The sequence below is a fragment of the Alligator sinensis genome, unplaced genomic scaffold (assembly GCF_000455745.1).
Source record: "Alligator sinensis unplaced genomic scaffold, ASM45574v1 scaffold476_1, whole genome shotgun sequence".
Lineage (NCBI taxonomy): Eukaryota > Metazoa > Chordata > Crocodylia > Alligatoridae > Alligator > Alligator sinensis.
Genome location: NW_005842444.1, coordinates 195834 through 208032, shown reverse-complemented (window position 1 = coordinate 208032; position 12199 = coordinate 195834). Strand labels below are relative to the sequence as shown.

The window sequence follows — 12199 nt, the reverse complement described above, 5'->3', positions numbered from 1 at the left end:
CCTGGAAGGGTTGGGTTGGGGGTGGGGGGCGGGGGGGGGCGTTTCCCCATCCTGAAAAGTTATTTCTACATTTCTGTATTTTCAGTCACTCTCCCCTTTCAGAGAAGTTTAACCCTACAGGATCAAATCATTAGTCATCATCACTCCCTCTCACAGACCTGAGCAGGGACTAAGAAGGGGACTCTGAAGTTGGACCGAACTGAGAATCAGCGAGAGCTGAAGGACTGGCTGTGGGAAAGCAAGCCAAAGTGTCAGACTGAACAGGCAGCATACTCTGAGGTAGGCATCAACAGGACACTAAACAACAGGTGTTCAACTTTTGGCAAGTCTTTACTGGTTACCCAACAGGCCTAAAGGACTGCTAGAGGAAGAAGGCCATTGACCAGCTACTGCTGGAAGGGCAACTGAAATCACTATGGTAGAAGTGGAGGGACTGGATTCCAGAAGTACGAGAAGTTCCCAGCATCTAGAAAAAGATGAAGCCGGAGAAGAGAAAGCCTGAACCCCAGATGTGTGCGTCAACCTCAGAACGGCCACAAAGAAAAGCTTTTATTTTCTTGGGCTTTGTCATTGGAGGAAAGGTTGAGAGGAGGCATTTTTGTACCATAACAAGTTCCTGAGGAGTTCAGTGTGGCTCATATATCTGGCACTGAGAGATTATTGCTAGGCTGCAACAGAGCTTCAAATAATAAATAAAATATTTTGAAGTCACATGAAGGAATTTGCTTTACCCTTGCAGCAAGCTTGTGGTATACAGACATCATAACCATGCTCAATGAAAGAGTCAGTCTGGTAGGGATCAAGATGAGAAGAAAATGCCAGCAAGGTTTCCTGTGGACTGGAAGCCCGTGACATTGCTGCTTATGATCTCTCCTAATTTCCAGAAAACCCAAAAAGAATTGCAGAGGAGAGAGGAGATCAATTCCCAGGGATCTTTAAGCAATGAAAAAAAAAAAAATAGGGCCCCAAATCCCAAGACCAGGTACTAATATTGTGTTGGAAGGAAAAAAGAGTGACTGAAAGAATGGGGTCAGCCAGAGTGCCTGAGTTTGCAAACTGTCTCCTGAGCTGCTCCAGCGTCTCTGTCACATGGGCAATGAATACGTTGGCCGTGGATGGAAAATGAACTGTAGGGTCCTGAGAACAGGGATCACTTCAGGGATGTTGTTCCTCTGGTTGCTGGGAAACATTCAGAAATGAATATTTTCCTTTGTATGCTTTTCTGCCATACCCTTTCTTCCATCTGTATTATTTTTTCATAAGGTCTTATCCACAAAATTAGACCTGTTGGTTGTTATGTTTTTAACATAGCTTGGTCAAACCAATGCAAACTGTTCTGTAGACACTTACTGGAGTGTAAGTGTGGCTTAAATGGTAAAAAAAGGTAGTTCTTATAATGAAAATTGAGCTGTTCCATTGTAACTGTTCTGTGCATCAGCTATGTCATATTATCATTTGAAGTTAAACTGTCATAATTTAGCACCTGTTGTATCCAAGGGCAAATTATTGCACTTCACTTCATTTAGCGTGGGATAGGAGCAGGCACTTGGAACAAATACAACAACTCAGCCATTGCATACTCGTGAGCAGTAAATGCCTCTTTCTCAAAGCAGCATAATTGTTTTGTCCGTCCGTAGCCATTATTAACTGAAAGGGATTTCTAACTGACAGGCTAAATGGAAATAAGCTTGAAGGAACTTAATATAAACCAGAATTAACGCAAAATAAGTGTTAGCACATAGCCTTTGGCATCCATATAAATAAATACATTTAAAATCATAACTTAAATTAATTCAGTGCAACAAACCCACACCTTGCTAGGCATAACAAGAGGAAACAGGAAGAATGAACAGGGCTTTCAGTGAGACATGACACTAACGACAGGTGGACTAGTGAGCCTGACTACATATTCTGCTTGTGATTTGTCAACCGTTTTACCTCTTTGCCTCTCAGCTGATGTGGCTAACAGATTCACAGTTATGGAGCCATCAAGTAGTATACTAGAAGAAAAGTAGGTCATCTGCGTGCTAAACGATTGTGTCCATTTAGTTTGCATATTCAATGGAAGTGCAATCTAAAGAAAACAATTATTGCAGACAATCTCCACAGACTTCAACATGTGAATTATACAGCCATATGCAAAACGGCATTCAACACACTTCACCTAAACTATTAAAGTGACCACTAAGAACCACTGCGTATAACTTTACAAAGAAAAGCTTTACTGATTTGTAATATGTGAATGTTGTGACATTGATATAAATTGGCAAGTGCTCTTGGAACAGTTCATTTGAACATTTAAATAGCCTTTTCCCAATTTAAAGTAAATCTAATACTGGTACTACCAATGTGAACTAAGCTTGTTTGTTATTCCACTTGCGTTGTTGAAACAGCGTGCAGTCTCCTGCATTACAAGAGGTGTTTAGAGCTGCTGAATAATCAACGTACAACAGCATTTCTCCTTTTCTTTTTGGCCTTATAAACAAACAACTGGGTGCCTAATTCACACATGAATCTCTTGGACAGAATCTTGTGTGTAGAACCCACAGCGGTTTTGTGAACTGAACTAATTGTCTTTTAGATTAACTTCTTGGAAACCATGACAGTAAAAGGAAGTATTAAGCCAGATAAGTAGTGGGCTCAGCTCTCTACTTGCGAAAGTATAACTTGTCACTATTGCTGCATATCTGGTGCCAGGAAGAAGTATATTTTCCTAAGATTTAACTATTACATTAATTAAAAGGATTTAAAAATAAAGGGCTGGAGGAAGACACTCCTATTACATGAAACCTTGTCATCAACTGTTGGCTACATCGCATGACTTATTCAAAGTACAAAGGCTGAAACCTACTGCAACACTTCTGATTGCGTGCCCATCATGGCATGTCCTAAACCCTGTAGCAGAGGTCACACAGTTGTAACATTACATGGCTTCTTTCTGTGTCTTGGGCCTTATTGATTTGTTCATACAGATCTTAGCATCAATTTGGAGAGACTTGCTACACGTGACTACTATTTACCTCAGACACATTTTACCAGGCTGAATTATACACAGCAGGAGTCCCATCTAATTTTAACACCATACTATTCCACTAAAAGCTTAACATTGTATGTTGCGAGGAGTATTGATAACTGGGACTAGAAAATACTTTGTTTTCTGTTTCTGCACTTGCAACAGCCCTTTAGAAAGATATACATTTCCCTGCAACAACTAACTGCATATTCATTTTAAGGTAGATCTAGTTCCAGATTCCTGAGACGGAATCCTCTACCTGTTCACAAACCCACAAAGCCAGAGCAGCAATATAGAAAGTTTCTATTCTCAACAGAATTCAGTGAGCAGCACGATTGGTTTGGGAAAAACACCCAACCAACCAAAAATCCCTTCCCAAAAACCCACACAGAAAATGTTCATCTTCTATGTACAAAACTGATGCAAACAAGTGAAACATTCTAGTTATGTTTTGTAAAACGGATATTTGGGATCAACAAAACACCAAAACATTCAGACCCTAGATTACAAAAATGTGTTTCGATCTAATTGTCAATTCCCAGTTTAGACAGTCCTTGTCGAAAATCGTGTAATTCATCTATCTTCCCATCTAGTACATCTAAAAAATTCTTTAATTCAGTTTTAAGGTTGCTTTGTCTGTGTTTGTTCTCTTCCACTTCTGCCCTGAGTGCTCTGACTTTCTCTTCAAGGTCTTTGTTCTTTTTCTCAGCAGCCTTAATAAAAAACAGAAAAAGAAAAATAACATGAATCACAGAGGAGGCAGATGAACACATTTAACAGAATAAAGCAACAATGTCGGGAAGATTTTTAAATGTTTTACTTTGACTTCCTATTACTGTAACGCTAGCACCTCTGAAAGCAAGTTTGACATGTTTTGGCTATTATTTCTTTAATCTGACTAGTTCAGGGAAGAATAACGATTAAGTGGAAAAGATGCTTTGCATTAGATATTGTCATTCAGTTGATATCTTAAAATTCAGCTGTATTTAAATCATGCACTGTGCATATATTTCTGTCGTTCCTACAGTTGCACAATTAGACTCCAATTATATACAAAATGATCTATTGTGCTTTCAGTTTAGAAAATAACCTTTCCAGAGTATCATCTGGGGTACCTGAGGATTTATCTATCTACTTAACTGTCTTGAATTATACTTGGGCTTTATACTCAAGCATCTAGTCAGTGAAAACAATCTGATGTAGTCCCTCAATGTAGTTTACTCTAGTAATGTTTTTTTTCCTATTACATATCTTTTCTTTTTTTTCATTCAGCTTTTTCTTCTGCTCAATTAACAGCAATGCAAGTACACAAACCTATTTTCACTAAGAATCATGAACAATGCTTTAAGCACATTGTGGTGAAGAACATTATAGTGACCTATGCTTTCATTACTTTCTAACCACCTATTCCGGGGCGGGCAATTATTTCGTGTGGAGGGCCATTTACCGAGTTTTGGCAAGCATGGGTGGCCCTGCCCCCTTGACAGGTGCCTCACCCCCTGGTTGCCATCTTGGGACCAGAAGTCCCACCCCCTAACCCCCAACCTTTGCCACCAGAAGTCCCTCCCCTTGCCCCTGGAAGTACTCCTTTCAGCAAGGGGTTGTGCCATCTTGGAACCAGAAAAATATCAAATAATATTTCAAAAATCAAACATCTACAACATTCATTAATTCAATTTCAAAAAATATTTTTGTCCTGATTTACATGTATTTGTGTAGTGTACACAAAGATGATCACACAATAGCTTAAAATTAAATCTTACTCTTATATATTGTTGGGAAGAGGGGGGCATGGGGGAGCATGGAAGCATGTGGGTATGTGTGTGCATATGTGGGGTGTGGGTGGGTATGGGGTTTGTGGGGAGCAGTGTGTGGGGGGAGGGTGGTCAGGGTGTGGGGGTCTGCATGCATGGCAGTGTGAGGGGTGGGTGCATGTATATCATGGGGTGTGCTTGTGAGACTCGCCCTATGAACACACACACATACAGACACACACACACTGTGCCTCACTCACTCACTCTTCTTCCCTCATTGCTCTGTGTCCCCCTCCCTCACTGTGCATGCATGCACGTGCGTACACACACACACGCACACACACAGGGCAGGGCCGGCCTTTCTTCTGAGTCCTGCTGGCTTCCCTTGTGTCCTACTGCCCCTGGCTCCTGTCACCTTTGACAGGCAACCAGGAGCAGATAAATATTAATTTTCTATACTTTTTAGGTGCCCTGCAGGCATGGGTAGAATGGCCTGGTGGGCCAGATCCAGCCTGCAGGCCGTATTTTGCCCACCTCTGACCTATTCAATAGCCTTCCAACTATATTTCTGCCATGTTTTATTTTCTCTTTTTTAAATGTTATGTTTATGGCAGTTTGAAAAAGAGTGTGAAAATGCCAGACTGACAGAAACCAAAGGCCTTTATTTGTACTCAAACTCAGCCTTGGCAAGAAGCCTCAGTTTTTAGTACCCCCTCCATATGAGAGGGTGGCACAGATTCCATGCTGATTCAGTTCTTGATCTAGCTGCTAATACCGCTATTTATGAAAATGATTTGAAAGTATGACTTATTTAGCAAAGGCCTAATCAGGCAATAACATGAAATCCCTTCTTGGACATTTCCAGGCATCGCCACACCAAACTCATACCAATGACCCAGAAGTCTTTGTATACCAGTCCTCCAAATCATCAAGTTATGCTGCTGCTTTTTGTTGTGGTTTTGCTTTGTTTTTTAATCTCATTTTCCTTTTTACATGCCTTTAATAACTCCCAAGTCGACATCTTTCCTGAAGTGAGCTCTGCTAAACTCATCTCCAAGACCAGACTGGCCTGCTCTTTCACTATATATAGGCATTTATACATATACATTTTTATGCTCTGAAGCATCGGAGATCCAGAGTGTCAGAGCAGACTCGATTTACTGAATCCTTTTCGTACACGAGCTGGCGCACACTGCAGTGCATTACGTTGTGTGCAGTAAGTATAAGCAGCAAAATGCATGTCAGTATGCAGAAAATGGCAGCAGTGAGCTTTTGAACTAAAACACCTTTGATATGTTTTAGGTTCAAAAGCATGCCACTGTCATTTTCTCAGCACTGATGTGCATTTCACCACTTATATAACTGCATGCATCACTGCCCTGGGCACTTTTAAAAGCACCCGGCTCTGTGGCGCAAACGTGTACAAATGCCATATCTGTTTATCTGTAGTTTTGGTATGTCAATGGTGGGAAAAAAAACAGTTAACTGGTGAGAACGTGACTACATGCTCATAACATCTGGTCATGGGGTATGTTTAACTATGCAAGCTTAGCACTGTCGCTGACTTCTGCAAAGGAGGCTGAGAAAAGAAAACATACAGATATATCTAAAAAAGAGAGATACCCCATAGCTGAATCAATCTTAAAATGAGTCGTTGGTATAGCCCAGCTGTGAAGATCTAGAAATACAGCTATGTCTATGTCTTGCTACTTCTTACTGTAAAATCTAAGATCTGTCAGGCTGCTGTTTTATCCATAACTTTTTTCATTGCTCCTCTGTTTTCTGTTTCAGTCACAAAGTACTCTATTTTGCCACGGAGGCAGTGATTCTCAATTAGGGTGGCTGGGGCACCGTGGGGTGCCGCCAGGTCTTTTGAAGGATGCCACAAAGTGTGAGAAGCTAAGCAAGATGTGAAGAGAGACGCAAAAAATTTAAGTAGATAAGCCAGGCTCAGGCTCATCTCTGCCTGGATGATACCCCACCCTTACTACTCAGCCCCTGTGTAAGGAGATAAGCACTGTAGTGTATTAATTCATTTTTTAAAGTGGGTGCCACTCAACTCGCAAGTTATGGAGGGGCACCTCAAGTCTAGTGAGAGATGGCTCAAGTTCAAAAAGTTTGAGAACCACTACTCTAAGGTCTTTCACTGCCTATCCCCACCCTGCCTTTCAACTCAGTTGTGTATTTAACATCTCAGTTTCTCCAGTGCAGGCAGACTTCATCACTTGTGCCTCTAAGATTGCTCTCAAGCTACTTCTGTGCATGCAGGGAAAAATATCCACAAAGGCTACTTCATTATGCTGCTTCAAATCCCTCTTTAAACCTCCTTTGCTATGAGGCCTACAAAAACTTGGTAATTGTTAGGCAGCTGCTCTGCCTTTACTTCTGCTCGTCAGGCTGACCAGTTTTGCCTCACTGCTCCCTTCTGCTCTTCCATCTATCATTCACATACACGTATCACCTTTCCTCTTACACTTAGATAGTGAAAGCTTAGGGATGGCCTCTCTGTTCAGTTTCTGTACGACACCTGGCAAATGAGGCCCTGACCCATGAGAAGGGGGTGCTCAGGCATTATGGTCATACAAAATTACCACCACTACTGCTGCATTCTTAAAACTGTAATAATGCAAATCCTTGAACTCATGATTTCTAAACAGAGAATCACAAAACTATTAAAACCAACCAGACTTCATATCTATAGTGATGTTGCAAAGGGGGCAATAGATGAAGTACTTAGATAAAAAGGGGGCGTTAAACTAGACCATTACTTTTTTTGAAATGGGACTATCCAGTATATGAACACATTCATGTAACAAACTTTTCCCATAAAGTTATAGAGCTAGCCATTAATGCAAAAAAATCATCTCCTTTTATATTAGTTAGCTTTAGCTGCCTGAACATTATTCAACAGACTTGGCTATTCAAGAAAGCTATTTGGAAGGTGACTGGTGAATGGCTGTCAGTTACTGTATGCGTTAGCAGTCACTGACAACACTTCCATATGAGGCTATGTAAGGCCACGGCAGCATAAATGCTGGATATAGAATATCTTGGAATCAGCCAGGTGACAGTTGCAACATGATCTCAGAGAAGCAACTTCTTCAAACAGCAAGGCAAAGAACTAGTATTGAATTGCTTCTAATTCTGGGGCAGAGAACAGTATATTTTGCATGTAATTAGCACACATTTTTGCAAACTGGGGATCCCTTATATTTAACAATTATAAATACAAACAGGTAAAAATATATCACAATAAAAAACATAAATATCTTCTCAACTTTATTTATATGGATGTCTATGCTGAACTCTACCTGTAATTTCTGAGATACAGATTCACATTCCGACATTAGCTGGGGTATAATTTCACCCTGTTTTTGAAGCTCCTCCAATTCCTGGAGAGAGAAAAAACATTTAAAAAAGTTTTAGCACACTTCAGTTAAAAAAAAAAAAAAAAAAAAAAAAAAAAAGAGGCTGTGAAATGACTTGTGAAAGTAGACCATATGCCACACAACCGGAGTTAAAATACTTGAAAATAATATTTTTTTCCATTATAAAATACATGGTTAATTAATTTATTATGGGTAGAAAAGTAGTCAAGTTTGCACTGCATTTAATCCTTTCTTGAATACACACTTTCAAAATGACAACACAGTCTAGTCCCCCAGGATTAATGTAATTAGCTACATGCATAAATTGTCAATCTAAAATTACTAGAAATCTAGATATTCAATGAGAGACGCATCTGAAATACAGTCAGGCTAAGAAAGATCTCTGTGTGTTAGACAGACAGGACATTAGACATGGTTTTGCTTGCATGGCAGCTAAAAAATATCAATATAGTTTTAGGCTACATTAGAACACAGAATGGGAAAGTAATAGATTGTCTTCTATGTAGCTCTGAGCAATCCCACCTGAGACACTGTTCACATCTTACACAAATGAAATGGACCAACAAAACGAGTTCAGAAGAAAGCAGTAAGATAATACGGAAGCAAGACTTACACAGAAAGTTTAAAAGGACATAATAAGGATTGGGGGCAAAGGGACATACTTGAAGGGTGTAACTAGCCAGGACTACACAATATCATCTAGTATTTAGTGGTTATTATATGTAGCCTGATCTAACTTAAATCTGACGTAGTATTGAGCAGTTAGGCTATGGCCACACATCGTAAGAAGGTTTTTTGGATCTGAAAAAGAAACATTTGCATATTCTGCAGCAATTGTCCTGCTTTCTGCAAAAACTTGCCAAATATACCATCCTGCCCCTAGATAAAAAAATTCCTAGATAACCTCCTAGATAAAAGATCCTAATATTTCAAGACACCTCCAATAGTGTGTGTTCCTCTCCAACTTAAGGAACAGTGTTCCTTCAATCTGACTTCCTTTTATTTCCTCCTGAAATGAACAGAACTTTAGAGGAGCTTCTTTTACGGCAACATCTATGAGCAGGCTCCATGCTGGCTTACCTAGCAAAGTCAGGGACAGACTACTTATGACATGAGTATTAGGAATTAGCTAATAAGAGAGCAATTTGAAAGCAAGCTGACACACTGCTCAGAAGTAAATGGAATCTAAGCCTGCAACATCCAAGAGTCAATCAATTTTCAGTTTGATTTGGCGTCTCAAAAATATGAACCTTGAGGAAACAGATGTCACAAAATAGGGGTTATTACATATGCATTACAGTAGAAAGGCTGGGAAGAAAGCATGACATTTTCTTTTGAAACATGGTGCTGAAAACTATATTATATTTATAACTGTACATCAAAATCTATTTCCTTAAACTATTTCCTTGTACCATCTTAAAAACCTTTAACTGCACTGCTTTTTAGGGGCACCAGCTGAGAAGCTATAATGACACTAGGCAAGCTTGACTACACCTGCTGTCTGCATGTGCTCAAGTCAGCACAGAACATTTGGCTGCTATCACAAAAAAAATGATTCAGTTATTCTTTCTCTGTATTCAAGGGCCAAGTCTTCAACATCATTCCCCTTGCCAAAATGAGCACCTCTATGTTAAAATAATAAATTTATTAACTCTGAATGAACATCAGCAACCTCCTTGGATTTTACTCTCCCTCTTGGATTTAAAATAAAAGGGCATGAACAGCAAAGCAATAAAGCTTAACACTTCACTGTAAAACATCCTAAAGAGAAAGCACATTTCTTAACAGGGAGACTATGTTCTTAACAGGGAAACAACCTTATTTCCCCCCCCCCTCTTGCTTCTACTGAATAACTTTGTATAGTGATTAAAGGGGAGGGATTGAGAATCAGAATCCTGAAATCCTATTCTCAACTCATACTATATGACTTTGGACAAGTCAATTAACTTGTCCAATTAATTTTACCTAGCTGTAAAATGAGGATACTCCTAATTACCTTTCTTAGCAGGTATTATATTGTTTAATTCAGGAACAGAGAAATCCTCAGAAGAAAGGTGTAATATGTACAAAGTATTCATCAAGTTTTGTTAACAATCACCAGATTCAGATTCAAATTCAAATAAAAAAAGGGGACCTATTGTAACATGTGGAGCTCTCCTCGATTGTGGGTGCAATATTATGCAAAGCAACACAAAGTTAAAAACAGACCCACTCAGACTCCAAAGAATGTATGCCATTTCTATATTTATTTTACTTACTAGATTTTTGTCCTGAAGTTCTGATTCCAGTTCCTGGAGGCGTCTGCTCAGCTGTGCATTTCTTTCTTTTTCTTTATTTATTTCATTACATTGTTCTTCCAGCTCTTCAATCTTTAAGTAACATCATACAGTCAGTACAAATTCCAAACCTCTGCCAATCTGGGGCAGATGCTTAGCTGATGCAAGCTGTCACAGTTCCACTGAAACTGAGGCACCTATGACAATTTACACCAGCTGAGGACCTGCTACCTAGAATGTACCATTTAACACAACAGATGAAAGTTACCTTTCGTGCTTCTTTTTTTTTTTAACAGCAAGCTAACCCATTCACACATCCACTAGGAAGCTCCCTGGGTTGTATTTACCATAGCTCATGGAGTTCCTTTTATAATTACATGGGACTGTGCATGGCATTGGGATGTTCCAATTAGTAGTGAAGAGGTGGCTAGTGATAAAAATTTAATTTTATTTCCATGCAACTTGTATGAGCCCATAATTTATCTATTTTTAACAGGAAGAGAAAGCAAGCTCTCTGACTTGCCTAACATCTCCTCCTCAAGGACAGCTTGTTTTCCAGACAAAGTGAAAGGACTAGCTATTGCATCACAACTTATGCAGGAGGACCGGCGCTGGGTAATAGATGGTGCTTTGTTCCTGCACTGAGGAAGTTAGCTCACTGATTCCATACCTCTTAGCCACTCCAGACCCCGAACTGGAGCTGAGCTGCCTATAGGGCACCAAGCCAGCATGTTAAAATATTTTTTAAATTTTCAGTGTCCTGTTCTTTTGGGACTGCCCTTTGCTTGTTTGAAGTCAGCCAATGTGCAAAAATGTCCAACTAATTAACAGAGGAGAGAAAACTTCCTTGTGCACCATTTGGGGACAGCATCAGTGCTTAATAAGAAACTTATGTGAGGGAAAAGACACAGAAAAGGAAGAGGATGACACTGTATATAAATAGTGCTAGATGAAGCATAGGAAGCATTTAATGGCTGGCCTCTAGGTACTCTAATCTCTCAGCCACAGTAACGTAGCACTGTGACAAACTTTCTTTTGAAGACTACACTTGGTGAAAAGTGGCACATTTCCATCTGGTGATGCCAGTGAGAGCATCTTTTTTGTGAGATACTCTACATGGGGCAAGTGAATAATTATATTGCATACTTTACTACTTAGCTACCATTCACTACTTCAGGTTGCTGTTTCTCCCTCCTACATGAGAAAACTCTGTCTTTATCCTTAATAAACACTAACTCTTTGGCCCTGGGAGCCTGAATCCTCTAGAAAACTAATCATACTGAGATGCTAACAATTAGCATCAAATCATTCCAACTCCCAGTGTGTAAAGTGGCGTCTACATACAATGAAATATTCTTGTGAAGTACCGTTTCGTTCTCTCTGAACTACAACGTTTCAAAAAGCAAACGCCCCAAGTCACACACAACTATGTATGAAATCTCTCTTGCAAAGACTAAATGAATTCCTTCAAGGCTGTTAGTGCCCTAACAGGCAAGTCAGGTTAAACCTGGCTACCAGAAATATTTCCACAAGCTGTAACATTCTTCACTTGAAGGCTAGTGGCATCCAAAAAAGGAGCAAAAGGACTTTGAAAACCTAGGGACAAGTGAAAAAATATCACTTACAATCTGATCCTTACGCTTGAATCCCTCAGCAACCCACATAATGGAAGGGCAAAAAAGGGATCCAGCAACAAAAGGACCCAACTTTTTAGCATGTAATGTAGGATCAGTAGAGTGAAATTATCACAACAAGCAGTGCTCCCAG

The 12199-nt window shown here is 39.7% G+C and overlaps 1 protein-coding gene across 2 annotated transcripts in view; it reads right to left on the bottom strand.

Moving 5' to 3' along the window:
* Positions 1–1013: 1013 nt before the first annotated feature.
* HOMER2 (homer scaffold protein 2) overlaps positions 1014–12199 on the bottom strand; it is a 100393-nt gene continuing 89207 nt past the window's right edge. For both annotated transcript variants that reach the window (XM_006030396.2, XM_025212096.1), the window contains exons 7-9: positions 10415–10525; positions 8079–8159; positions 1014–3726 (exon numbers count right to left, since the gene is read on the bottom strand). In XM_006030396.2, the coding sequence (XP_006030458.1) occupies positions 3538–3726; positions 8079–8159; positions 10415–10525 (381 nt within the window). In that variant the 3' untranslated portion in view covers positions 1014–3537. The remainder of the gene's footprint in view (positions 3727–8078; positions 8160–10414; positions 10526–12199) is intronic.